Source organism: Corylus avellana, chromosome 1, assembly GCF_965113065.1.
Source record: "Corylus avellana chromosome 1, dhCorAvel1.hap1.2, whole genome shotgun sequence".
Taxonomy (NCBI): Eukaryota; Viridiplantae; Streptophyta; class Magnoliopsida; order Fagales; family Betulaceae; genus Corylus; species Corylus avellana.
Window position 1 is genome coordinate 3,653,239 of NC_142490.1, and position 27,029 is coordinate 3,680,267.

Sequence of the window (27,029 nt, forward strand, 5' to 3'; positions counted from 1 at the left end):
ATTTGCAATTTTTTTGGTCCAGAGCACTCTAGTATTTTCTTGTTGGTTGTAGAATAAATCTGCCATTTTGCTTTCATTGTTGTAAGTTGGAACAAAAAATATTGTTAAATGAAGTTCTAATTAAGGGTGTCTGCAACTAGATTCACCTGCATTTTCAATGAAGTTCTAATCTGCCCTTAAAATATCCTTTGTATTTAAGGGTGTCTGCAACTAGATTCACCTGCATTTTTATTTCTTCCAGAGCACTTGCAATTTAATAGTTGCAGAAGCACTCTGGTATTTACTTGCTGCGTGCATTTTCATTGTTAACAGCAGAGGAGGAAGACACCAAAGTTATTCTGAACCCTGAGATTAATACGACACGTCTACATAACACAGGTTAAAAACAATTAAAAATTTTTTTAAAAAAAAAGAATAGAAAAGAAAAGAAAGAAAGAAAAAAAGCGGCAGAACATGAACCCTGTTGGAGGAGATTCTGGCACCACCACCTCTGATCCCCGCAATCCCACAAATACAGGCAAGCAATGTATACAGGCAAGCAACTACTTTTCATATGGAAAGCAAAGTTCTTTGATTTTCAAGAAAAGTTGTCCTTAAGGTTAACGGGAAAGACAGGGGAAGAAAGATGGAGAGTTAGAGAAAAAAAATATATCACTTACCGGTGGTGGAAATCTGCCTGGGTGTGGCGGCAGTGGGCTGATGTATGGCGGCAGTGGGTGGTTGATGTTTGCCTTATAAAAGAATAGGAATAACAGGGGAAAATAAGGGTTTGGGTTTATCAATAGGTTGGTATAATCTAGTGCATTCAAACTTTTTTTTCTAATTTGAAATAAGCTTAGTTGTCACTCATTGAGTGGTGGGCACAAAAAGTCACTTTTGTGCAACCTTCACATATAAGTTATTCTCTTACCTTTTACTCAATGAACTAATATGCACTTTCAACATGGCCCCATAAACAAACACTCTTGGCATTTAGCAGCATTGAACTACCATATATTTATCAAAATTCCCTTCAATTAGTCAAACGAATAAAGAAACTTGAAATGACACAAATACCTTAAGTTTAAAAACAAAATTTACATAAAATACCCTTAAATTTGAACAAATTTTTTTTTTTAAAAAAAAAATAGTATCAAATGACCCAAAAAACAAATAAAAATAAAAAAAGTTATTGGAAATAGTTGAACCACCCCAAGTGTTGGAATGGTGGTCGGACCACCCTCAGATGATGATTCAAGGTTCCTAACCAAATTACCCATTAAGGGGTGGATCAACCACCCTAAGTGTTGTTTGGGGGTGAGTCCCCACCACTCAAAGGGTGGATCGACCACCTCAAAGAATTTGTAGGAGGTGGCAAATGAGCTTAGGGGTAGTTGATGCACATTCTAAGAAGGGCTAATACTATAGTAGACCTTGTAGCTAAATATGCCGTTTTCCATAATATTTATGAAAGCATTCCCACAAACTCTCCCCTTTTTATCTTTTTTTTCTTTTCTGTTTTTTTTTTTTTTTTTTTTTTTAATTTTAAATGACTCTCCCCGTCTTTTCTTCTTTTCGAATTAAAAGTGGGTAAAAAAAAGAAAAAAAAACCACCCTTATTAATTTGGTAGTACCAAATGATTTCCTGTGGGCTGGGCCATCTCACCCTTGGGTTGATCCAAGCTCTTGGGTTGATCTTAAGCCCAAGCTCTTGGGCTTAATGTTTTGAATCATACAATCTGTGCTTACCAGTCACCAGCTGTCTCAAGTAGGCTGGTTTCTAGTTTGGCTCTTTCCCATTGAAAGAGATAGAGGTCAAGAAGAGGAGGAGGCAATGGCCGTTTATTTAAATGAGAGGTTGAGGATACAACCCAAGTGAGTGAGGTGGGTCATTGTCTTATCCGAACTGCTAGAATGAGAGACACCCAAGGAAGAAAAGAGGTGATGGGCAAAGAAACATTCTTTAAATTTCAGAACCCAAGAAAAAGAGAAGGTGGATAGATAGAGAGAGTGGCATGGCAAACTTGGTGGTGCTGCAACAAAAACAACCCTCTTTTTCTCTCCTCCCTGCCTCTCTCTCTGACTTTAATGGCGCCAGACTCCACACTCAAATTCAGGTCCTCCCCTGTTTCCATGTGTGCGAATAATATAAGATGGGATGTCTTTCTTTACTGCAAAATTGAAGTACTCGATTTGTTACACCAGATGTCCAAATTATGCCTAGTTTGATTACATATTAATAAGCTTTTCTGTTTTTCTACTTTTTCTAGGTGGGTGTTTGATAAAATTTCACTTTCTCAATAAGTTGTTTTCCAAAGTGTGGAGAGAAATGGATGGCATATAGATATTGCGGGGTTGTTTTTAGTTTTGAGCTTGGCCGGGTATTGTTGGTACTCGGTGTGTAAACCAGAAAACTTAGCAAGCAACTATCTTTTGGGCTTACTATCTCTAAACACCCCATAAATATACTTGCTTCACCACAATTTGCTTGAACCAATTGTATGCTTTCCTAGTTCACATCGACCTTAATGAGTAGGAAAAGATATATTCATCCAAAAACTAACAAAAAAAGGTTGGAAAAGATGTAACTTTACAATGTACATGAGACTTATTATAAGGGAGGCACAAGCCTGTCAACAGCTACATCTATTGAAGCGGTTTGACTTAAACATTAGTATTGTTGTTTCTTATATGTTTCAAACTAATTAACCCCCCTCCCAATCTTCTAATTCTGGTGACAGTTGAAAAGAAAGGTATGGAAGCCGAAAGGAGCATTACATGTCTCAGCATCAAGCACCAAGAAAATTCTCATTATGGGAGGCACCAGATTTATTGGTGTGTTTTTGTCAAGACTCCTTGTCAAAGAGGGTCATCAGGTAGTTCCCCCCTCTGGTTTGTTATTTCTTTTTTCCTTTTTTTTTTTCCCATCCCCTTCAGTGTTTCTGTTTCTGATAGGTTTCCATCTCTTCTGGCATAGCAACAATCCATAGACACTTGCTATTTTCATGCTCAATGACATCTTGAGCATTTTGATAAATTTAAGGGCACATAAAACTTTTGGCAGGTGACTTTGTTTACCAGAGGAAAAACACCCATTACCAAACAACTGCCAGGTGAAGCTGACAAGGACTATGCTGATTTTTCTTCCAAGGTACCACAGTCACTTAGGATTGGAAGTTATATTAACCGATATGAAATGCTGTCTGAATTTCTTGTTCTGGTTTCAGTTGTTTCTTTTTGGATAAATATATTACTGTGCTGCATAGGTACTAAATCTGTCTGTAATACTAGATCTTGCATTTGAAAGGAGACAGGAAGGACTTTGAATTTGTGAAATCCAGCCTTTCAGCTGAAGGCTTTGATGTTGTTTACGACATAAATGGTCTGAACAATCTCATTTCTGTACTTCTGTACTTGACAATTTTCCTCCTTCCACTATGATACAACTTTTTCTTCACCAGAAGCACAATGTCTTACTCTTCAGCTTCAAATAATTGGTAAATTTGGGCATATTTTCAGGACGAGAGGCAGTTGAAGTTGAACCCATATTGGATGCACTACCAAACCTCGAACAGTAAGCTCTGAGCAGCTTTTGATGATATCTCAAATAGTCTAATTAATTATATATCTAACCTTTTCTATTACAGTTGAATTTTGTAATATCTATGATTTACTGATTCTCAGGTACATTTACTGCTCTTCAGCTGGTGTTTATCTCAAAACTGATTTACCGCCCCACTTTGAGGTTAGTTAGAGATTGATTTGCATAGCTTACTGTTTACCTGTTTCCATAAAAGCAATGAAGGTTATAAGCAATTAGTTACCAAAAGGAACAAGCCTTTTGACTTACTTCGACAAGGCCTTTCTTACATTTCTCTATCATTTCAAAAACCTCATGTGTAATGAGAGGTTATTACGAACTATAACAAACTATAATTTTTTCATAATAAAATTTTTATCCAAAGCAATCTTAGATAATGATTACTTACCAAAATGGTTAGCTGACAAAGGAAAATCGAGAAAAAATAAACAAACATATATATAGCTGCCTCAAAGGGTTAAACCTTGAGGGAGGCTGGTGTATTTTTGCCCGAAAATTTCTAACTTGTCGTGCTTGGTGATAGACTGATGCAGTTGATCCAAAGAGCAGGCACAAGGGAAAGCTTGAGACTGAGAGCTTGTTGGAATCAAAGGGTGTCAATTGGACTTCTGTAAGGCCAGTCTACATTTATGGACCGTTGAACTACAACCCTGTCGAAGAGTGGTTCTTCCACCGATTGAAAGCCGGTCGCCCGATTCCAGTTCCCAACTCAGGAATACAAATAACACAACTTGGTCATGTCAAGGTTAGAGAAAATGCAATCTTAATTTGTATTAAGGCAATTCTGGAAGCAACTTTCTGAGCAATGACTTTTTACTCTCGTACTCGAGTAAAATTATTCTAGTTGAAGTTTCAGTAGTCTGTGCAATTGCTTCAAGCATGCAAACCAATTCTAACAACGTATATGTCACACCCTTAGCAAATTGCACATAATACTCCAGAACAAAGAATTTGTAGTAATGATATATACAGCTAGAGTTTTCTAATATTTGAATGTGAGGGTGAGGTTTTAATATGGTATAGTTTTGCAATCCCAGGACTTGGCTACAGCTTTTGTTCAGGTTCTTGGTAATGAGAAGGCCAGCAAGCAAGTATTCAACATTTCTGGAGATAAATATGTCACCTTTGATGGATTAGCAAAAGCATGTGCAAAGGTAATGCTTCCTAATGTATATCTAAATGGGAAAGAAAAAAAAAAAAGAATCCTATGATTTTTCTGATATGGGGAAAATTATGTTTTCACTAATTTATTGTTTCTTTGCTTTTACTTCCAACAGGCTGCTGGATTTCCTGAGCCTGAGATCATTCACTATAATCCTAAGGAGTTTGATTTTGGCAAAAAGAAGGCGTTCCCATTCCGGGATCAGGTAAATTGCATAGCTGAAAACATGAAGAATATAGATAAATAACCTGTGATAATGAGGTTCCTTCTTTACCACTTAGTTGCTGATCTTACCATTACTTTGTTAATGCAATGCAGCATTTCTTTGCATCAGTCGAGAAAGCAAAGAGTGTTCTTGGGTGGAAACCTGAATTCGACCTAGTGGAAGGTCTTGCTGACTCCTACAACCTAGACTTTGGCAGGGGAACATTCAGGAAAGAAGCTGATTTCTCGACAGATGATTTGATTCTTGGCAAGAGTCTTGTTCTGACATAGACCATTCTTCTCTTTGATTCCTTTGTTAGTGTTTCCTCCTTTGGTCCAACTTTCCACTCAAGTTCAGGAGGATTAACAAACCAAATGCCAGGTTTTGTAATGGTACAATCCTGTCACCAGGAGAAAGAAAATTGAGTTACTATAAAGAAAAATGTGCTTGCATATGGGTCTTGTTATTTTCCAAGCTATTAATCCACAACAAGCTCCAAGAGTTTGTTGAAGTGGATTTCCAAATAATCAATAGTCCATTGGCTCTTCATGGGCCATGACTCCAATTTAGGCAACCATCCACAACAAGTTGTTCCATATGGTGTGACTTTGAGAAAGCCCAAAAGATTAATTCAAGCCTTTCAAGGAAACTGACCCTTCTAGGTCCTTATCAAGCTGCATGAATACGAGCCCTTCTATAAAAGAATGACCCTTTAAGTCTAGAGTAGGGATTTTCGGCTGCCAACAGTTAGCCAACGTCTGCCAAGTGAGATTTTTTTTTTTTTTTTTTTAATTGAAGAGGAAAGATGTTACAAGGGAAATTATGGATGACCGAATTTGAGGCATTAGTACCAAATTTAGGATGACTGAATCCCTTTAGGGATGGTATTACCCTTTCTAAAGGGTTAATTTTTCACCCGCAGGTTTTAATTTTGAATCCAAAAACGAGTTTTAAGGTATTAGAACCCAAATATTAGCTCATGAAAATTTAGCTAACAAAAAAAAAAAAAAAATTCATTTTTTTTATTATTATTATTTTTTAAGAAATGCTTGGCTTAATTAAAAAATTCATCTTTTAGCCATTTTAATCCTAGGTGGCATGGCCCATTTTAAAATTAATAGATTTTAATGGGCCATGCCACAATAAAAAATGAAAATGAGTCATGCTATCTATGATTAAAATTGCCAAAATATGAAATTTTTAATAAAGCCAAACTTTTTTTTTTATTTTTTATTTTTTATTTTTTAGAGGCAGCCACGCGTTGGACGACGCTTAGCTGCCGCATAGACGGACTCTTTAGTCTATTCAACTCGTATATCTTTAGAACACATGATTCTCATAATGCATTTTTAATAAAACTTTGTACCATATTATAAGAATATATGTTCGTTCAACAAAAAGCAGAAATGGCCCGTTAGTAAAAAGAGGCGCCAAATTAAAAGAAATCTATGTCCCTCATTGATACAAACATGATTAAGATTACACTAATCCTAATCAATCTTTGTCTTGAATTTTCTCCTTTAGAAACATCTACTACCTATAAACCTAATATATATCTTTATCTTGAATTTTCTTCCTTCAAAAGGAATAGAGACGTGTTGTTATGACCCCATGAATCTCAAATGACATTACAACATTTTGGAGCTAATGGTTGCACCTACCATGTAGACTGTAGTAGGTTTCCAAGGCATGTGGCAGTATGGGGATGCATTACCTTCCTCTCACTTTCCTCCATTTTCATGCTTTTTTTTTTTTTTTTTTTTTCAGTTGGATGTGCTGATGTGGCAATAAATAATGGGATTAAATCACCGAAAGTGTGCTTAAAAAATAAAAAGAAATATAAAAGAAACTCATTCACATTTTAAGGAATAGAAGATTCTCCCAAAGCAGAAAGAACACCAATGGAATATTCTCTAACACATGGCCCCTAGTCTTATTACAGCTATTAATGCAAATATGAAGTCGGTTTTAGCCCAAAGTCCAACCATATCTTAAAACTTTAATACAAAGTCCAAAACATTATCAAATGTGAATTGGTCGGTTTAGCCATAAAACATTATCTATTTCATTATTTAATTTATTACGTGGCCCAAAATAATCTAATTTTAATTAATAAGTACTCTTTTGGACCGCCAACTAACAAAACTAGAAATGTGTGTGGTAGAGCCGTTGGTCATAGGAAGCTACACTTGTGCCACATGGCGACGTGGCTGTTGAATAGTCCACGTGGCCAAGTTGGCATGCAGAAAATGGCAGACATATATAGGAGGAGTGCCATGTGTCAAAAGTATTGGTGTACGTGCGTCGACTTCCGGTGACTTTCGTGTGTGGTACTGTGCTGATCTTTAAACAGTTGAGTAAATATTTTTCTATAATATACACTTTTTCCCTCTCTTAAAATAAAAAAAATAAAAAATAAAAAATCTAAAGGAAGCTTCCTGCACTAGTGTGGGTGGCTGAGACGATTGGGGAATGGAGACTATTCTTCAATGTTTTCTAGATTCATAACTAACGAAAGACCATAATGACTTATAGTGAAAGAGCAACTCTAAATAAATTGCGTTTGAGAAATATAATTTTTAAGTCAAAAAGAGTTTTTGAGCAAAAACTTCATTTTTAAGCTTTTGCTAAAAGTGTTTTTTTAGCTATTTTTGGGCTTTTTAGACCCTTAAAAGCACTTTTAATTTTTTTACTAAACGAGTACGTTTTTCTTCAAACTGACTTTTTGAATGTTAAAAGCACTTCTAGGCTTCTCAAACGCAATTCCAAACAGGCTCTTAAATTGAAGAGTATTTATTTGGTTTAAAACGTAATTTTTTAAAAAATAACAATTTTAAAATGTACGTAATAAAAATATAATTTTTATAAACGTGGCATGAGTTGAATAAAGGTAAAAAGTTTTTATTTAAGTGGTCATTCAACGTATTGTGTAAATTAAAATTATTGTTATTATTATTATTTTTTTTTTTACATGTTCACACAAGGGGAGAGAAATGGGAGAAAGGGATTCTAACTAGTGACATTCGCTTTATGAGACGTAATTATCAGCTGATTAAGCTATTCCTTGGTGACCTATTATTATTAACATTGAAATAGAAGAGACATGTAAATGTTCAAACTTTTTTTTTATATATATAGAGTCTTATATACAATCAAATAACTAATGAAAGATGTAGTCCATAAAATACTTTATATGTAGACATAAGCCATAAATCGTCTTTCTTTTATGTTTTCTATCATCCGAATATATAAGTGTGTGTAGTGTGTTAAAATAGGGGGTGGAAAATAACATTATTCTACCACATTCATTTTGTATTGCAAGCTGAAATTGGAAAATATCACCATCTTAAAAATCATCCGTCATTTTCAGCAAAGATTACACGAATGTAATTATGGGTCTACCCTTGTAATTATGACAAAATCGAGTGGTGTTTTATCTGCTGGAAGGTTCACCAAAGACTCTTCTGCTTTATTCTATATTTCTTATCCGATCTTTCGTGCACCGGCCAATTCCAGAAACGTCGCCCTAGCCGTTGGATCAGAATCATCAGATCACACCCACGCGTAGCGTCCGATCTATTTGGGATTCTACAACGCATCTAAATGGTCAAAGACTCAAAAGCCTGAAAGGCCCAGCCCATTAGTAGAATAAAACGACATCTACCTTCCGGACCCATTAAGCTTTGTAGCTAAGATTTCCATACCAAACCGACAAGGAAATATTTTCTTTATTTAATTACCATAATGTTCGATTTTTTTTACCTTAAATTAATCCAACCCAAATCCTATATAAACACCCCCACCCCATAACCCCAGAACCATCGATCACACAAAACCTTTTGACTACAAATCTTTTCTTCTCAAACAAACACTTCAGTTTCTTTCTCTTCATTTCCACTCCCAAAACCTTAAACTCTTTCTTCACTTCAAAAACCCATTTGAAATGGCTCCTGACATCACCGCCGCCGACGTCACCGCCGCCGACGTCACGGCCGCCAAGCCAACCGGGCTAGCCAAGGCCGGTAGCATGCCTAGCCGGGCATTTGTTACTTTCTTGGCTGGCAACGGGGACTACGTGAAAGGTGTGGTTGGCTTAGCCAAGGGCTTGAGAAAGGTCAAGAGCAAATACCCTCTAGTGGTGGCAATCCTGCCCGACGTGCCGGAAGAGCACCGTGAGATTCTGGTGTCTCAGGGATGCATAGTGAAGGAGATTGAGCCGGTGTACCCACCGGAGAACCAGACCCAATTCGCCATGGCCTACTATGTCATCAACTACTCCAAGCTTCGTATTTGGGAGGTATGTAAAATTGTAAATAATGCAATGCCAATGTTTGCATAATTGCATGTGTTACAAGCAAAATAATGTCATTTTTAGATAGACTAAATATTTGAAATTGCAGTTTGTGGAGTACAGCAAGATGATCTACCTAGATGGAGACATTCAAGTTTTTGAAAACATAGACCACCTCTTTGACCTCCCAGACAACTACTTCTATGCTGTGATGGATTGCTTTTGTGAGCAAACATGGAGCCACTCTCCACAACAAAAGGTTGGCTATTGCCAGCAGTGCCCTGACAGGGTCAGCTGGCCTGCTGATTTTGGTCCCAAGCCTGCCCTCTACTTCAATGCTGGCATGTTTGTGTATGAGCCCAATCTCTCAACATACCATGACCTCCTCGAGACCCTCAAAGTTACCCCTACAACCCCTTTTGCTGAGCAGGTAATTATTAAATTTCCATTGCTAGTCTGATCATCATTATAATGTAATTTTCAAGTTCTGACTCGAAATTTGTTATGATTCTCTTGCAGGACTTTCTGAACAAGTTCTTTAGGGATGTTTACAAGCCAATCCCACCAGTTTACAACCTTGTCCTGGCCTTGTTGTGGCGCCACCCTGAGAACATTGAGCTTGACATGGTCAAAGTTGTTCACTACTGTGCTGCTGTGAGTATATATAACAATCCCAAAACTTGAGATAATTCTTCTTTCCTTGGAATATAATCTAAATGGTGTAAATTTGGATTTGGGTTTTTTAGGGGTCTAAGCCATGGAGGTACACTGGCGAGGAAGAGAACATGCAGAGGGAAGATATAAAGATGCTGGTGAAGAAATGGTGGGACATATATGATGATGAGTCATTGGACTACAAGAACACACTGGCTTCTGCAGAGGCTGGAGCAGGGGCTGGGCAGAGGAACCTGCGGTCATTTTTGGCGGCGCTTGCAGAGGCTTGCGGTATTCCCTACATTAATGCCCCATCCGCCGCTTAGTGCTTGTGGGTCATATACAAAGAAATGTATATATGGCTTATCAATTAGTACTGCACGATTGGTTTTAGTTGCATTGTTGGTTGTAAGTGGAAGATTTTCCTACTCAAATATTAGGAATTTTTTCTTCTTTTTTTTTTTTAATGGGTTTTCGATTTGTGGTTGGTTGTGGTCTTTCTTGTTTTAAGTGAAAGACCCAAACTTCCCAGATTTGTAGAGGGCACAGATTTTCCTCCAAGCTAGTGGAATAAAATTGAATTTTTTGTATTATCCTTGAAACCCCACCAGAACTTTCTAAAAATGGCATCAAGTTGAGAGCACAAAGCTTTGGTTCTTGTTGATTTCTAGGGCTGTAAGTAATTCTGCTGAAGTGAATGGCAGATTTAGCCATATTCACCTTTTGACCAGAAAAATCAGAATAGGCATTGAGATAATTTAGAATGGCCTTAATTGGCTTCATTAGCATTATGATCATGACATCATCAGCAAAAAGAAGATGAGAAATGGGAGTACCCCTTGAGAGATTTCTCTCTATTAATCAACCTTGAGAAAAATTCAGCTCCTATCAAGAAAAGAAAAGGGGATATTGTTCTCTTTAATTCAATTGGGTTAAAACAAATTCTTCTAACATATTCTATTAAATAGACATTAATTTTTAGAGTAAGTAATTCTCATAATTCATTTTAATAAAAGTTGTATCATACTATAAATACACTTGCGAATCACATATTCTTAAAAGAAATGTAAGTTGAACCCAAATAAAATAAAATAAATAAATAAAAAATAAAAATAAAAACTTTGTTCCTCAATGTTACAAGCCTTGGGTGCCTACTACAATAGTACTCGCCATTGGAAATCAACTTTAAATGAGAGGATGTCTAATACTTTATATATACATGATTAAGATTCTAATTAAGCCATGTAGGACCTTAGGATTGTAACATACCACTACACACCACAACAAATCAACGGTGGCCAGTTGAATCAACATTGACTCGATGGTAGTTTTTTTTTTTTTTTAGCAGCTTCATTCATCTATCAATATTCAATAACTTAAATATTATGTTCATATATCATACTAATATATTTTATTTCAGCCTATAAGTCACCCCTTTCATGTCTCGACCACAAAGTCGCAACCCATTAGATCATATACTTGACAAGTTGTATCAAATCTCATGCACATATTCGACGTTGTGGTTGACTCCAATACAAACTAATATAAACTTTAAGTAAAACTCTTTCGTGAAAATTGGCTTGTAAAGAGGGTACCGTACCCCGAATGTCTATCTACAGGATCTATCTTTGTCTTGAACTTTCTTCTTTTTAAACATCTACCACCTAATCCTAATCTATCTTTGTCGTGAATTTTCTTCTTTATAAAGGAATAAAGACGTGTTCTTATGACGCCATGGATCTCAAATGACATTACAACAGAGCTAATGGTTGCACCTACCATGTAGATTGTAGTAGGTCTCCAAGGCATGTGGCAATATGGGGTTGCATTGATAGCTTACACGCTTTTCCCATACCTTCCTCTCACTTTCCTCAATTTTCTTGTCTTTTTAATTTTTAATTTTTTTCAGTTGAGTGTGCTGATGTGACAGTAAATAATGGGACTAAATCACCGAAAGTGTGCTTAAGTTAACTTTTTTTTTTTTTTTTAAGGTAAATGTGCTTAAGTTAATCTAAATGCATTAGTGGGAGATGAAAACAAAATCTTATGAGGTCAACCATATGGATTGTGGGCTAAAATTAAGGAGGATAGAGAGAGAGAGGAAAGAAATTCCAACAATCTTGATCCACAATTTCCTCAAAAAGAAAAAAAAAAAGTCCAAAAGAAATATAAAAGAAACTCATTCAAAGTGTAAGGAATAGAAGATTCTCCCATAGCACCTATGGAATATTCTCAAACACATACCCTCTAGTCACGTTACAGCTATGAATGCACATATGAAGTCGGTTTTAGTCCAAGTCCAACCATATCTTAAAATTTTAATACAAAATCTAAAACATTATCCATTAATGTGAATTGGTCGGTTTAGTCATAAAACATTATCTATTTCATTATTTAATTTATTGCGTGATCCAAAAAGTAATCTTATTTTAATTAACAAGTCCTGTTTTGGACCAACTAACAAAACTAGAAATGCGTGTGGTCAGAGCCGTTGGTCATAGGAAGCTACACTTGTGCCACGTGGTAGAACACCGTCCTCTAAATCAGATGCCGACACCTCTCCTCCCCGCAGACAAGACTTATAGGGGCCCTCAGGTTAGGTTAGGTTAGGGACATGGCCCCCATACGGCCCCCATTATAACGGGACGTGGCTGTTGAATAGTCCACGTGGCCAACTTCGCATGCAGAAAAGAGAAAAATGGCAGATATGAATGCCCTGTGTCAAAAGAATTGGTCTACGTGCCTCAACTTTCTGTGACTTTCGTGTCTGGTAGTTGGAGGCTGCTGTGGAAATTTAAAAAAAAAATGGAAAAGTGGAGTAGAAGAAAAATGTATTTGCAGAAGAGACCCTGACCATGGGTCTAACCTTGTAATTATGCGAAGATCGAATGGTGTTTTATCTAAAGGAAGGTTCACCAAGGGCTCTTCTGTTTATTATATCCTGCCTTTCGTGCACCGGCCAAGTCCAGAAGCGTTGCTGTAACCGTTGGATCAGATCCCACCCACACGTAGTAGCGTCCGATTTCTTCGGGATTCTATAAGGTATCTCAATGATCAAAGACTCAAAACGAGACCCACCATTCTCCTCTAAACGACGTCAGTGAAGTTGTCATGGGACCCTCGGACCCCATCACCATAATTCCTATATAAACACCCCCACCCCATCACCTCCCAACACCATCATCGATCACACAAAGCCTTTTGAGTACAAATATTTTCTTCTCAACCAAACACTTCAGATTCTTTCTCTTCATTTCCACTCCCAAAACCTTAAACTCTTTGTTCACTTCTTGCTTTCTTGAAAAACCCACTTGAAATGGCTCCTGACATCACCACCGCCACCGCCACCGCCGCCAACCCAACCGGGCTAGCCAAGGCCGGCAGCATGCCTAGCCGGGCATTTGTTACTTTCTTGGCTGGCAACGGGGACTACGTGAAAGGTGTGGTTGGCTTAGCCAAGGGCTTGAGAAAGGTCAAGAGCAAATACCCTCTAGTGGTGGCAATCTTGCCCGACGTTCCCGAGGAGCACCGTGAGATTCTGGTGTCTCAGGGATGCATAGTGAAGGAGATTGAGCCGGTGTACCCGCCGGAGAATCAGACCCAGTTCGCCATGGCGTACTACGTCATCAACTACTCCAAGCTTCGTATTTGGGAGGTATGAAAATCCATGTTTGCATAATTGCATGTGTTACAAGCAAAATAATGTCATTTTTAGATAGACTAAATATTTGAAATTGCAGTTTGTGGAGTATAGCAAGATGATCTACCTAGACGGAGACATTCAAGTTTTTGAAAACATAGACCACCTCTTTGACCTCCCAGACAACTACTTCTATGCTGTGATGGATTGCTTTTGTGAGCAAACCTGGAGCCACTCTCCACAGCACAAGGTTGGCTATTGCCAGCAGTGCCCTGACAGGGTCAGCTGGCCTGCTGATTTTGGTCCCAAGCCTGCCCTCTATTTCAATGCTGGCATGTTTGTGTATGAGCCCAATCTCTCAACATACCATGACCTCCTCAAGACCCTCAAAGTTGCCCCTACAACCCCTTTTGCTGAGCAGGTAATTATCAAATTTCTATGGGTAATTTGGTCACTATATATAATCATGTAATTTTCAAGATGCTGACTTGAAATTTTGTATGATTCTTGCAGGACTTTTTGAACATGTTCTTTAGGGATGTTTACAAGCCAATCCCACCAGTTTACAACCTTGTCCTGGCCTTGTTGTGGCGCCACCCAGAGAACATTGAGCTTGAAAAGGTCAAAGTTGTTCACTACTGTGCTGCTGTGAGTATATATAACAAATATATCCCAAAAGTTGAGATAATTCTTCTTTCCTTGGAATATAATCTAAATGGTGTAAATTTGGATTTGGGTTTTTAGGGGTCTAAGCCATGGAGGTACACTGGCGAGGAAGAGAACATGCAGAGGGAAGATATAAAGATGCTGGTGAATAAATGGTGGGACATTTATGATGATGAGTCATTGGACTACAACAACACTGTGGCTTCTGCAGAGGCTGGAGCAGGGGCGGAGCAGAGGAGTCTGCAGGCATTTTTGGCGGCGCTTTCGGAGGCTGGCGGTGTTCCCTACATTACCGCCCCATCCGCCGCTTAGTGCCGGTGGATTATATGCAAATAAATGTGTATAGGACTTATATATAGTAGTCTTCTGTTTTAAGGGGAAGACTTTCCTATTCAAATAGTAGGCCTTTTTTTCAAGGGTTTTACACTCTGGTTGGTTGTGGTCTTTCTTGTTGCAAGTGAAAGACCTACCTATTATGATTGTATTCAGAGTGACATTTTTAGTTTTGGTTTGTTCACATTTTCAATTTTATGGGAACAAAGATTTTACTATATATACAATACACTGTTATCTCTCTCTCTCTCTCTCTCTTGAAGAAGAAATTGTTTTTACATTTTGCAATTGGCATGCCATGCCAGGACTAACTGTCATAAAAAACATCTTCTGCCATGAACATGAAAAACTTGTTCAGCCAGCGTGGGAACTTAGTAATCTGAAAATTGAAGTTGTGAGGTAATGAGGAAGAGAGAATAATGAATAGAGCAGAGGAAAAAATTCTAACTGTGCAAGGAAAACAGAGGATTATTTTAGATAGCTTAGCAAAACCGAATTTTGCCAAAACCAGGAAAACTCTAGTTGTTGCATAAAATCAAATTGCTAATAATTATAAAGATTCTACAAAAAATATGGCAAAATTCGGTAATAAAATCTCTATTAAAACGAAAAAAGAAATATTTCGTAAAATATCAAAAAGTAACTCAAAACATTGATTTGAAGGGAAAAAGTGTATTTTGATTCAAAAAACGCTCACTACTAAGGGCTCGTTTAGGATTGCATTTGAAAAGCTTAAAAGTGTTTTTAACACTCAAAAAGTTTGCTTGAAGAAAAAAGTATTTATTTGGTAAAAAAATTAAAATCGCTTTTAATGGTCTAAAAAGCCTAAAAATAGCAACAACAAAAAAAAAAACAACTTTTAACAAAAGCTTAAAAATGAAGATTTTGTCTAAAAGTTCTTTTTAACTTAAAAGCTCTATTTCTTAAACACAATCCCAAACAGGCTTTAAGTAAAGTTAGGCCAAATCGTGCATGCCAAAAAATGTGTTCTAAATCGGGATAAGCTATATCAATTTTATTGCACATTGCACCCAAATTACACGTAATTCTGCCGATTCTTGTATTAATATTCTCTGTTAAGATATTTCAATGCCATTAATTCATTATTTGACATTGCAACATCTACTAATCCATGTCATTCGAATTGATGGGATTGGATATTTGACTTTTGGTTGTTTGAATTTGAGCACAGTCTATGTAGGCACCCCGTCTGGAAGCTGGACTTGACCACTCCATCCACATTACATCAGAAATTTGACACCACGGATAGTGGATAAGAGTTGATTTATCTTTGAACAGCTTCAACCAATCTTTTGAAGAAGAATCTTAAAACGGATCTGAACAAAGATATTAACAGAGAATTGTGAGATAAGCTTTCTTGCCCGAGTAAAAGACCCCACGGATGGACCCTGCAAAGGAACCCCTATCTAAAGTGGAGAGGGCAAGGAACACCCATAATTGTTTTTTGAAACAATGATCGATTTATATTCCATCCTCTTTAGCCTGATTTCTTGTTCATTCCAAGAAAGGAAAAGGTTGCCTTAAGCACCCTGTGCTGCTATATATTGGAATTAAAATGAAGAACACATTCATATGGAATTAATTACACAATTGACTAGTGTTTGTGAGCTTTAATTGTGAAATTAATTAGCCATTAGTTTACACTTAGGCGGTGTAATGGTATCATAAAACCAGGAGCCCCTTGTTACACACAGATTCTAAGGATTATCATCCTTTTCTTGCACATCAAATTCTAGGTTTACCCTAGGATTTCAGAACCATTAGAAGGCAGTCTTCTTTCATTCTGATTTATATGCAAGATGTCAAAATCCCTTTATAGTTGCAAAAAGTTTGAGCAGACATCTTTTAAGCCATATAGATTCGTTAAGAAAAGAGTTATGTTATGTTGTAACTGGTAGTTCATATTAACACTAGTAGAAGGCCAAATAGACGGGGAGCGGAGTACAAGTTGGGTTTAAGATTTTTCCTACATATATGTTATGATATAACCCTGAATCAAAAAAAGTAAAATACAATCGCCTCTATGTGAACGTAGGCACATTGTCGAACCACGTAAATCTGTGTCTCTACTCTTAATCTCTCTCTTTTCGATTATATACTGTTCATCATTGTGCACGGTATCAGCATGTGACATATGACACTTCTATCTAACTGGACTGGTGTGACGATGCTCATAAGGAAAAGATTTGATAATATATCAAAGTTTCTCCTTCATCATTTATTTTTTGATCAAAATAAGAAACATGTTGTTAAGGAAACATGATAAATGCTGCAATAATCAACATGTTGTCCCTTATATAACCCCCTCTCCTCCTCCCCATTTCCTCACATCCAACTTGAACCAGAAGATGGCTTCCATTGTTGCCTTCTCCCTGCTGCCATTAGCAGCCATGGTCTTGTTCTTCCACCCCATCCAGAGTAACGAGCAGACCCAGCAAAACATTGAAACCATCTGTCACCAAGTGGAGGACTATAATTTCTGCAAACAATCTCTCAACTCCAACCTGAAAAACCCAGATGCAAGCATTTCTGATCTGAATGAAATAACAATCAACCAGACCACTGTAAAAGCAACAGACACACGTGCTTTTACTCAGGGAGTTCTTAAGAATGCAACAGGTTATCCAGAAGAGGCTAAAGTTCTCAGTGAGTGTGAAAAGGATTATGGTCTTGTGGTGGAGTTTTTCCAGGAGGCTTTCAAGTCCCAGAACAGAGGAGATTACAGTCGCATGCTGTCTTTTGAATCCTCTGCTCTTAATGCAATATCCCTCTGTGAAGCTGGCTTCGGCTTCGGCTTCCCTGTAAACCCCTATTTCTATTTGATTGAGAGGAACAAGCCATTGAAAACTCTCATCAACATGGCTGTAGCCATCGCACATACTTTTTTCAACGTTTGATTTCTGTTTTCCAAAGTTCCAATCATGTTGTAATTGTTTTTAATTATTAATAAGATTTGCTTGAGTTTATTCCACACCTTTTTCATGATAATCAAACGGGAAATGTTACACATTCATTTCCAATCAATCTATTTTGTAAATTTAACAGGATTTACATTAAATCCATTCAAGAATAAATCTGCTGGCATCCATCTCACATATTTTCGCTGAGTTGATATACTTTACTCACAATTAGTATTTTTTTTTGGAAAGAATATTATGAATATTCATTATCTCAAAAAATCTATCAAAAGATCACACAAGAAGGGATATGTTACTCCTTTCGTACAATATCACTTACACTTGGTGGGGCATCCTTCAACCAAGAAGACATAGTGACATGGGTGGTAGCCAATTTTGCAAACGTATACGCCACATTATTAGCGTTCCTCATTACATTATTTGTCATTTTTAATTAAAAGCGTTCTTTGTGAAAATGTATGCATAATGAATGTTAGAATATGAAGAATCATTTCTCTCTAGCATTTAAGCAAAATCTAAAGATATAATTATTAAAATTGAAAACTCAACTACTAAATTAAAATGAAACAAAAACTTATGAAAGACTAAATATAATTCTTTTCTTTTGCCTTTTCGAACAAATTCATACTTAGCAATCTGACGGGCCATGGCCCATTGGTTGGTGCCCTAGAAAGTCCTACTCTACTTGTTTGGGCTCTGTTCCTAACAGGAACTTCCTTAGAGACTGGTGGAATTCTACAATGCAACTTGGCACAATCTGACTGACAAAATTGGTCAACTAGCCAAACCCAACGGAAAAAAGGAAAAGAAGAGGAAAACACAAAAGATTAAAATCACAACAACAATAAAAAAGTTAGGTTTTTTTTTTTTTTTTTTTTTTTTTTTGGAAATTAAACACCACACAAAGTCCTCCGCATTCAGTTGTAGTGTCCGCCTGTTTGTAGGGACTCACTAACTCAGGCTGATCAGTTCTGACACCAAAACGATACTGATAAACACCAGCGAACGGATAAACCTCTGAAACCAAACCCAAAAACTGAAAGATTTTTTTTTTTTTTTTTTTTTTTATCTTTCTATATTTGGTTGTTGGTTGTGAATTCTGAGAACCCATTTCTGATGAGACTCTGAGTGACCAAACCCACTGCCCAAAATTCCTTCCTTTTTGAGTCTGCATGAGGAGGAAGGAACCCATTTGGTCCTCCTTCAAGCCAGAGTACTTGAAGAAGCAACCATGGCTGCTATGTTCATCAATACCCACTCACCCTCTTTCGGTTTCTTCAAATTTTCGCTTCGCCAAGTTTCTCTATCGGCGCCGCCTTCTCGAGTCTGCACTCGCTTCGCTTCTCGCAGGAGGTTTAGTTTTCAACCTCACAGTTCCTGCAGGTGAACCTAAGCCTATATGTGGTTTCTGCTTTCTTTGGTTGCATAGAAAAATGTGTGTGAAACGAGAAACAAAGTTTGGATTTTTCTTATTGTTTCGTATTTTTGGGACTTTTACTCAAATGGGTCTAATAGAACTTCTTTACTTGAGCTGAGTTATTATGTATGGTAAACGAGAACAATACAGACTTTTTTTCTGTTCTGTTTGGTTGCTGAGAAAATTTTGGAAATGTGAACAAAGTTTTGAGTTGTTTTCTGATTTTCGGGACTTGTAAATAAATGCGTGTAATATCACTGATTAACTTAGTTGAGCTGAATTATTATTTAGGGGAATTGGAAACATCACAAATGGGAAAACAATTTTTATTTATTTTTTCATTTGGTTGCAGATTTGACAATTTAGTTTCAAGGTGTTCAATAACAAACACGGACGTACAGTTCAACCAGGTTGCCACTGAGGATGAGCTCCTAGAAGATTTTTCAGCAGTTGAATCTAACTGTTCAGTCCCGATTCTTCATCTCAAATCCGAAATTCTTGAGACTGAATCACTGAATTTGCTGACCGAAGAGACTTATGTAGATAGTCTATTGACGAAATTGCCTGTATGTTTCCTTGCGGACTTTTAACATTTTTTTCTTGCCCGCTTTTAGTATCTTTCAAGTTTATATCATTCTTGAGTCTCAACTTATTGTTCTCTCGTCAATCTATTATTAAATTTGTAGGTTTTATCAGAGGAGGAGCAAAATGCCCTTGCAGCTACTCCAGCCCATCCAGCAGGATTATATGGTGAGAGCCTCCACCTTGCAGCATGGTGATGGCTTGAAAGATGTGACATTCCTATAAAGTTGTCTGATTTAGGGACCCTCCATATGCAATAAGTATTAGGGCCCAACGTTATGGATTTGTAAGCTAGAAACCATTTTTGATGTAATAATTCTTAGTCTTCGAAAGATTATTTAGTATATCTGTGCAAGTCATGGATTTTGATTAGCTTATGTGAGACATGAAGTATGAGTGTTTTAGATAGCCAGATGTTTCTCTATATCTGTGAAGACTTTCAGCGCTTGTCTAATTCCTGCACTGGCCTCTGTTCATCTCAGTAGCAGTATAGAAAGCTAGTTTATTTCTCTTGGCTTATTATCCATGGGTCAACTGTTCCTCTAGTAACATACATTATTTTCCTTGCTTCTGTACACTTTCAGACTACTATAACCTTATAATGATGACATTTTTCACTAAATGGAGTCTGTTCATATGGATATGGGGTTTCCATTCATTTCAGATGAAGTTGCAATAGATTAGCCAAGATTATTGTTGCGTAGTGGTGCCTTGATGTGTCATTTACACTATAGAATGTGTTAGATTGTTGAAGCAGTTCCTAACCTAGGGGGTTTCATTTTGCAGCTCTTTATGCCAGTTGTGTTGCTGGAAATGTAGTGGAACAGCTTTGGAACTTTGCTTGGCCTTCTGCTATTGCATTGCTTCATCCGAGTCTTCTACCAGTGGCCGTCATAGGATTCTTTGCTAAGGTTGCTGTAATTTTGAAAAGATAAATAAAGCATATGCAATGGGCTAGGAAGAATGTATTTTCTAATGAGCTTCATGTTGAACAGCTAGCAATAATTGGTGGAGGCCCTTTGGTTGGAAAACTTATGGATAACTTTCCCAGAGTACCCGCATATATTTGTCTGAATGTTGTGCAGGTATTCTTTTTTTTTTTTTCAATTATCATATATTCAAGCAGGTTGGTGAACTATCTCTTTCTTATTTCTTTCTTTCTTTTAAGAATCTGTTCTCTTGTTCTCCTGGTTTTTTGTCAGGCATCTGCACAATTATTATCTGCATCAATGATAATATATGCCCATACTGTTCCTCATACTTCTACATCATCCATGCTTCTCCGTCCTTGGTTCATTGTGCTGGTATTAGCTGGGGCTGTTGAAAGGCTATTTGGAGTCGCAACAGGGGTTGCCATGGAGCGTGATTGGGTCGTGCTGGTAGTGCCTTTCTATGCGTTCCTTGTTCCTTCATATGTACTGATGGTTATCCTTTTCATCTGGGATGAGTATCCCCTAATTATTTTTCTTGTTCGTACAGTTGGCTGGAATAAATAGGCCAATTGCACTTGCGGAAGCTAATGCTGTTCTAAGTAGAATCGATCTTCTATGTGAGGTATTTGCTAATTTTATTATCTTTTAATTTTCTAATGACTGTTCAATTGACTTACATATGCATGGTTATGGTATAATAGTTGCCCTATTCTGCGGAGGGAGTGCGAGCATTATAAAGTGCAAACAGTAAACCTATGGATATCATTTATATAACTTGACATTAGGGGACATTATTATCTATAATTGCAGATAGTTGGAGCATCGCTATTTGGTGTTCTTCTCTCAAAGTTTGACCCGGTGACTTGCTTGAAGTTTGCTGCCGGTTTGATGTTATGGTCATTGCCTGTTGTGGTAATTTCTTTTCTGCCTGTCCATCTATGATCCTTAGTTGGAAGCCTTCTTCATTTTTGGATTCCATTCCTCAGGTTGTTCTCACATGGTTAACCAACAAGCTCTCTACCGGTGTTCTTGATCGCGCTAAAACTTCACAAACCTATTGCAAAACATCCACTGGGGAACCTTTGCCTGATGATGACAATATAGGTAAAATATGTTGATTATATATATGTTTAGAAGGTAGTTTTTTAATGTTATACCTGCTAATTCCACCGTTTGGAAAACCAGTGGATATAGGTCTGGAAGCTATTAGACATGGGTGGAAGGAATATATGCAGCAGCCAGTTCTTCCTGCAAGCCTGGCCTATGTGCTCCTCTACTTCAACGTTGTTCTCACTCCAGGCAGTTTGATGACAGCATTCTTAACACAGCGTGGTACTTTAAACTTTTTGGTCTATTGACTTGCAATATCTCTGAAGAATTTGTAATACCCCAGTCCCACATTGGAAAATGAGGAGCCCACATAGAGTGAATAGTTTATAAAACGCTCATGAGTGCTAAGTCTTACGTTGGTTTCTTACTAGGTGAGAGTGAGCTTTACAAGTGATTCTCTTCGAATTGACTAGTCCTTTTAAAGTGATAGTGCAAATATGGTTATCGCTTTTCCTGGGTCATTACAAATGGTATTAGAACAACCTAGTAGCGCCATATGGTACTAAAGCGTTGTATGATGAGGCCCTGGAGAGGACGTTGAGGATTTAAGGGGAGGAGGGATTGTAACACTCCAGTCTCACATTGGGAAGATGAGTAGCCCACATAGAGTAACTGACTTATAAAGACACTCATGAATGCTATGTCCCACATTGGTTCTTACTAGGTGAGATTATACTTTATAAATGATTCTAAGGAAATTCTAAATTGATTAATTTTAGCGTAGATGTGGCTATTGCTTTTTACAGTTCATTAAAGGATTAAATTGTAAAAATTTAGTACCAAGTCCTGAAGGAACTTTCACATCTATGTTGAATGTTAGACCATATTTAGCAGTATAATACAACTCATACTATGAGGTGCTTGGAACTACCGCTAGTTGATGGACCCTTTTCTTTTTGCTCCTTTTGGCTTTTAAGAGCACCCTATAGTTTGAAATAGTGGCATTTTGCCTACCTTTGCCAGTCTGCATTGGGAAGGTTTATGAAAAAAAATCATGTGTGCCTGATGCTATTGTTTGAATGGCTTTTGTGGATACTTACCTCCTAGTTGTTATCTGGGCACCTCTATATAACATTGTTTTGTAAAATGTTAATTCTGCTTGTAGTGTGGATGAGTTTTATGACTTTAAAAAAAAAAAAAAAGTGTGGAAGAGTTCTAGCTTGAAAGAAAGCAGAAAAAGGAAGAAATGACTCTTTTTAGCGGTGTCCAAAGAGTCATAAATTATATGATGGAAGATTTTTCATTTGACTTACTGATAGGCTAAATAAGGGGGATGAAATGCCACTACTTGAACTCTGTGGAGCTCTTTTCTTTTTCACGGAGTAGAATTTTAGGATGTTAAACTAAAATTAACATAAACTTCAAGGGTAATCCCTTTGAGTAATTATTGCAGAAATTCATACATAGAGTTTCATAAATTAGAAAGCACTTTCTCAGTTTTTGGTTTTGTCTTATTGCTTGCTCTCTTTGATATTTTACTTGATATATTGGTTTGTCTTGATTGCTTGAATATGTGTTGTGTAATCTAATACTAGGAAGAAGGAATTCATAGTATGCACTACACCGCCCTTTTCCTTTTAAAATATATATTTCTCTGACCTGTGCCTTATAATGTCTTTTTCTCTATTTCTCTCCAAAGTTCCTGTCTAACTATGATGTGGGATTTTTTAACAGGTCTAAATCCATCAATTATAGGGATGTTTAGTGGATTATGTGCTTTTATGGGTGTTGCAGCAACATTTATATCTGCAGACTTAGTCAGGCGATTTGGCATTTTAAAGGTTGCATCTGTTTGCTTTTTGTGTTTCTGATATTCTAAAAGGTTCCTGTTTAGGTCTAAATCTTTTGATTTCCTTCACCAGGCTGGAGCAATTGGATTGTTATTTCAGGCTTCACTTCTCACCATAGCTCTTGCTGCATATTGGAGTGGTTCTGTTGCCCAGCATAGTCCCCTTCTTTTCTTCTTATCTTTGATTGTAAGAATCATTTTTTAACTTTCTTGTTTTCCCATTAGATTCAATGATTGAGTTCAGAGGTAATGCTAGTGCAAAAGCATATAAACTAGACTTTTTCTTGTTTTCCCATTTGAATCTTGCTTAACAAAGACAAGTTTTATGTATACCTGATAAAATGGTTGATCTACTTCCATATGCAGGTATTATCGAGATTAGGACACATGTCATATGATGTTGTTGGGGCACAGATTCTGCAAACTGGGATCCCTTCAGGAAAAGCAAATATTATTGGGACAACAGAGGTTGCAGTTGCTAGTTTGGCAGAGTCTGTGATGTTAGGAGTTGCGATAGTCGGAAACAACGCTTCGCATTTTGGTTTCCTTGCAACGCTGTCACTTTTATCAGTGATTGGGGCAGCATGGATGTTCTGCCAATGGTTGTTGAATCCTACGGATGAACAAAGAAGACTTTTCTCTTTTGACCCTCGGTTTTAGTTTTCATGGTAAGTGTTTGGTTTTATTTGTTTCAGATTATTGTCTTATTAGTAAGCATCATTTCCCACCTCACATTTACGAGTCCATTCATTTTGCAGAAGTACATAAGAAGCTGAACCCCTCTCTGATTTTACAAATTGCATACTAATTACTTTGTAAGCATACCATTTAAAACCGCCGCAAGAATAGGCTAAAAACTGAGAATACCATCGTACTCTATTTATGCCCGCCACCGCTAGGCTCCGCCCACCCATAAGGATTACGGGCAGATTTTTTTTCCCCAGTTACCTAGACAGGCAGGATTTTTTTTCAAAAACCATCCAAAACGAGCAGATAGTTGGTGAAGGGTATGTGGTTGTAGGTACTACCCGCTCAGCCGCCAAGCATGACTAGTCAAGGATTTTGTATTTTGAAAAAGAACTTTATGTCACTTGACTTCAGTTCATATTGTTTCTCTGCAGTTGATCTGTGGCTTTCCTTTCTGCAAAGGCTGGTTTGACATAAATTGGAGTCCAGAGATATAAACACCCCATTTTTACATTGTCCACATTCATCAATCTACAAGACTCAGAGGTAAATATATTCTTAACTCGCCCATCATCTGCTCACTGTTTCCATGGTCAAATCGGTGAGCTGTGTATCTGTTACACGCCTTTGTATTATATGAAATAGATTACAAGTTTCAAAAGGTTTGATTTTCATTCATGTAGGGCCGCACTTGTACAAACATTTGTAAAGCATTTGATTAATTCAGATTTTCTTTACTTGCTAATAATAAAACTTTGATTTGGTGGTTTTTTGCTGTCACACCCTTTAGAGCATCATGAAGTTCCTCATGAATTCAAGACTCTTAATGATTTGGCTAAAAGATTTTGCGTGAAGTTCTAATTTTTCTTATTACTTTTTTTATTAAAAAAAACACTATTCATGTTACGTGGTCCGGATAAATATAATAATTTCCTCTCAAAAAGTATTTGTGATCTAAAATATCATTTGATAAGATGACAATTTAGAATATTCGAACTGCTTAATATATTATTGATGGTTGGATTAGCGTTAATTGGCCACGTTTCAACCTAATCATGGGGACTGTTCCCCACGATGGCTTAGGTTTAAGCATCTTACATCCCTTCAATTATGAGTGTATCTTGCATAATGGGGTTGAGCGTGGTTATTTGGCTTGAATTCCGTGCTACACATGGAACGATGGAACTGCACCTTGGATCGGTTTTGTGGCGTTTTTCGCATATGAATTTTGTAGGCGTGTGAGCTTGTCGGCTCAAATCCTAACAATACCCATTCATAAGTTTCATAAAAAACTTTTTTGCTTAATCCAATTCATTGACTTAAGAATTAGAGTAATTTTCCGCCGGAATATTTGACAATAACTTTCGCGTTTGCATCTTGGATCGGTGTTCGGGTGCAAGCAACTGCTCCAGCAGTCGTAATCAAATCAACTCATCGACCACCACCATGTGTATGTTCAATGTAACATAGTCACAAAGTCACAATGGTCTGAACATTATGGTTGGCGTATGAGAAACGAAATTCGTACATGATGAACAGGATTCACCAACTTAATTATTATTATTATTAGAAAAATTTTAAGATTAAATCGTACACGTAACTGGTTTAGTGCTTCCAAGTAGATGTTGACTCAAATCAATGCAAAGCCCACTAATCAACAACTCATTTGCCTAGAAGAAATATTAAATAAAATATATTGTTGCATGTTTTTTTGTTTTTCGGTATGTATTTATTTATGTGCATGTTTGTTTAATAACCCGCAACGACATGGGGTTCCGTGTGTGCCGTTCCGAATCGGGTATTGGGTTTCGTTTCGGTCAACGCCACGTGCCCTACCCGTCACGCTGGGCCCCATATTCCAAGACACATACTAATCAGAATATTCCTTCATCTTTACAGACTTTACTAATATAACCCTTCAATTAAACACTACTCCTAAACTAATTTACCTGTTTGCTAATCCTTTTTTTTAATTCAAAATATTAACAACTAATTCAAAATTCTATTTATCTTTATATCTGACCGCTCTATTTTAATTATAAAACAAAAATTAGATGTTCTTTTAGTGTCTTCTTAATTGTGATGTAGTTTTTAAAATTATCGTTAAATTTCAGATTATCATTATTAATTTTTAATCTATTAGTAATTTTAAATGTCAAATCACAGTTGAGAGAACACTAAGAGAACATTATAAGAATACCTAACATTTTCCTAATAAAAAGTTGAGAAGAGTTTTGTTTCAAATTGTTTTTTTAGAGCATTTGATTATCATGTTTATTTTTAATAAAGTATATGATTCTCATACATTTTTTTTAATATGTTTTAAGCACATTAATTTTATAAATTAAATTAAAAAAAAATTATTCTGAATATTTTTTAGTTCAAATGAAACGAAAAAGATTTAACAATTAAATTAGAAAAAAGAGTTTGTCCATAATTTAAAGAGAAATAATTATCCAACCGTGTATTGCCATCAAAATATTTATTTATTTTGCTAAAAAAAAGAAAAAAAAAGTACTTGATTGATGCAATGCATAATGCATCAATGCATTATTGTCGATAAGATAGATGGCTTTCTTTTCAATGTTTATTTCCTGTACTTAATTAATTAATTGATCATTAAAAAAAAAAAAAGAAAAAAAAAGAAAGAAGAATTTCAAGTTACAAAGAGCATCACGTGAATCAAGGCAATCCCTCCCAGGGACTACCGCCATGCCTAAAAACTCTCCCGTGTTTGTCGCGTGTATTCAACGTCTCTTCTCAACAGCGCCACCCAACACACTTTTTACTGTTTTACCAATTTCCATTTGACATTTTTGTATTGCTTCCTCCATTGTCTCACCATATTATTTATTGATTTTTACATAGGTAGATAAATAATTAGGGCATATACTGTAGCTTGAGTTTTGCCCACTACCCTAATCCGAGACTTGTTGTAGCTGAAACTTGGAGGGCACCAAATGGGGGTGTCCCATCAAATGACTTGATTTTGATTACTCAATAGAGTGAGGAGCTTTCGGGTACTAATTTGGCCAAACTATA

The 27,029-nt window shown here is 36.8% G+C and overlaps 5 protein-coding genes across 6 annotated transcripts; all 5 read left to right on the forward strand.

The window, feature by feature from the left end:
- Positions 1 to 1,864: 1,864 nt before the first annotated feature.
- CRB (chloroplast RNA binding protein) lies at positions 1,865 to 5,401 on the forward strand. The gene is made up of 10 exons (XM_059581555.2): positions 1,865 to 2,096; positions 2,721 to 2,855; positions 3,044 to 3,130; positions 3,271 to 3,361; positions 3,499 to 3,553; positions 3,664 to 3,724; positions 4,104 to 4,325; positions 4,618 to 4,734; positions 4,858 to 4,947; positions 5,061 to 5,401. The coding sequence occupies exons 1-10, from the start codon at positions 1,995 to 1,997 to the stop codon at positions 5,235 to 5,237; spliced, it is 1,137 nt and encodes a 378-aa protein (XP_059437538.1). The 5' UTR covers positions 1,865 to 1,994; the 3' UTR covers positions 5,238 to 5,401.
- A 3,311-nt stretch (positions 5,402 to 8,712) lies between these two features.
- Positions 8,713 to 10,472, forward strand: LOC132170507 (galactinol synthase 2). The gene is made up of 4 exons (XM_059581508.2): positions 8,713 to 9,244; positions 9,348 to 9,668; positions 9,758 to 9,892; positions 9,985 to 10,472. The coding sequence occupies exons 1-4, from the start codon at positions 8,891 to 8,893 to the stop codon at positions 10,216 to 10,218; spliced, it is 1,044 nt and encodes a 347-aa protein (XP_059437491.2). The 5' UTR covers positions 8,713 to 8,890; the 3' UTR covers positions 10,219 to 10,472.
- A 2,610-nt stretch (positions 10,473 to 13,082) lies between these two features.
- Positions 13,083 to 14,774, forward strand: LOC132172140 (galactinol synthase 2). Its single transcript, XM_059583590.2, has 4 exons — positions 13,083 to 13,547; positions 13,633 to 13,953; positions 14,046 to 14,180; positions 14,277 to 14,774. The coding sequence occupies exons 1-4, from the start codon at positions 13,209 to 13,211 to the stop codon at positions 14,508 to 14,510; spliced, it is 1,029 nt and encodes a 342-aa protein (XP_059439573.2). The 5' UTR covers positions 13,083 to 13,208; the 3' UTR covers positions 14,511 to 14,774.
- A 2,126-nt stretch (positions 14,775 to 16,900) lies between these two features.
- LOC132168558 (uncharacterized) lies at positions 16,901 to 17,449 on the forward strand. Its single transcript, XM_059579556.2, has one exon. It carries the CDS (start codon positions 16,901 to 16,903, stop codon positions 17,447 to 17,449), a length of 549 nt encoding a protein of 182 aa, XP_059435539.2.
- Positions 17,450 to 18,363: 914 nt separating this feature from the next.
- Positions 18,364 to 24,756, forward strand: IREG3 (iron-regulated protein 3). Of its 2 annotated transcripts, none has more exons than XM_059582254.2 (14): positions 18,364 to 18,853; positions 19,240 to 19,453; positions 19,574 to 19,637; positions 20,256 to 20,380; positions 20,465 to 20,554; positions 20,672 to 20,848; positions 20,949 to 21,023; positions 21,212 to 21,313; positions 21,388 to 21,505; positions 21,587 to 21,733; positions 23,186 to 23,292; positions 23,374 to 23,487; positions 23,667 to 23,968; positions 24,422 to 24,756. In XM_059582254.2, exons 1-13 carry the CDS (start codon positions 18,702 to 18,704, stop codon positions 23,958 to 23,960), a joined length of 1,779 nt encoding a protein of 592 aa, XP_059438237.2. In that variant the 5' UTR covers positions 18,364 to 18,701; the 3' UTR covers positions 23,961 to 23,968; positions 24,422 to 24,756. The 2 variants fall into 2 exon arrangements, with proteins under 2 accessions (XP_059438237.2, XP_059438238.2); XM_059582255.2 differs by lacking the exon at positions 24,422 to 24,756 and adding an exon at positions 24,059 to 24,413.
- The last annotated feature ends 2,273 nt before the right edge of the window (positions 24,757 to 27,029 follow it).

What these genes read in the sequence shown, in the direction of transcription:
- IREG3 (XM_059582254.2), top strand. Translation starts at nt 18,702, where the DNA reads ATGGCTGCTATGTTCATCAATACCCACTCACCCTCTTTCGGTTTCTTC. An exon ending in TATGGTCATTGCCTGTTGTG is followed by an intron (nt 21,314 to 21,387) that starts GTAATTTCTTTT and finishes TCCATTCCTCAG; the next exon opens with GTTGTTCTCACATGGTTAAC. An exon ending in GCCTGATGATGACAATATAG is followed by an intron (nt 21,506 to 21,586) that starts GTAAAATATGTT and finishes TTGGAAAACCAG; the next exon opens with TGGATATAGGTCTGGAAGCT.
- LOC132172140 (XM_059583590.2), top strand. Translation starts at nt 13,209, where the DNA reads ATGGCTCCTGACATCACCACCGCCACCGCCACCGCCGCCAACCCAACC. An exon ending in CCAAGCTTCGTATTTGGGAG is followed by an intron (nt 13,548 to 13,632) that starts GTATGAAAATCC and finishes TTGAAATTGCAG; the next exon opens with TTTGTGGAGTATAGCAAGAT. An exon ending in CAACCCCTTTTGCTGAGCAG is followed by an intron (nt 13,954 to 14,045) that starts GTAATTATCAAA and finishes TGATTCTTGCAG; the next exon opens with GACTTTTTGAACATGTTCTT.
- LOC132170507 (XM_059581508.2), top strand. Translation starts at nt 8,891, where the DNA reads ATGGCTCCTGACATCACCGCCGCCGACGTCACCGCCGCCGACGTCACG. An exon ending in CCAAGCTTCGTATTTGGGAG is followed by an intron (nt 9,245 to 9,347) that starts GTATGTAAAATT and finishes TTGAAATTGCAG; the next exon opens with TTTGTGGAGTACAGCAAGAT. An exon ending in CAACCCCTTTTGCTGAGCAG is followed by an intron (nt 9,669 to 9,757) that starts GTAATTATTAAA and finishes ATTCTCTTGCAG; the next exon opens with GACTTTCTGAACAAGTTCTT.
- CRB (XM_059581555.2), top strand. Translation starts at nt 1,995, where the DNA reads ATGGCAAACTTGGTGGTGCTGCAACAAAAACAACCCTCTTTTTCTCTC. An exon ending in TTGTCAAAGAGGGTCATCAG is followed by an intron (nt 2,856 to 3,043) that starts GTAGTTCCCCCC and finishes AACTTTTGGCAG; the next exon opens with GTGACTTTGTTTACCAGAGG. An exon ending in CACAACTTGGTCATGTCAAG is followed by an intron (nt 4,326 to 4,617) that starts GTTAGAGAAAAT and finishes TTGCAATCCCAG; the next exon opens with GACTTGGCTACAGCTTTTGT.
- LOC132168558 (XM_059579556.2), top strand. Translation starts at nt 16,901, where the DNA reads ATGGCTTCCATTGTTGCCTTCTCCCTGCTGCCATTAGCAGCCATGGTC.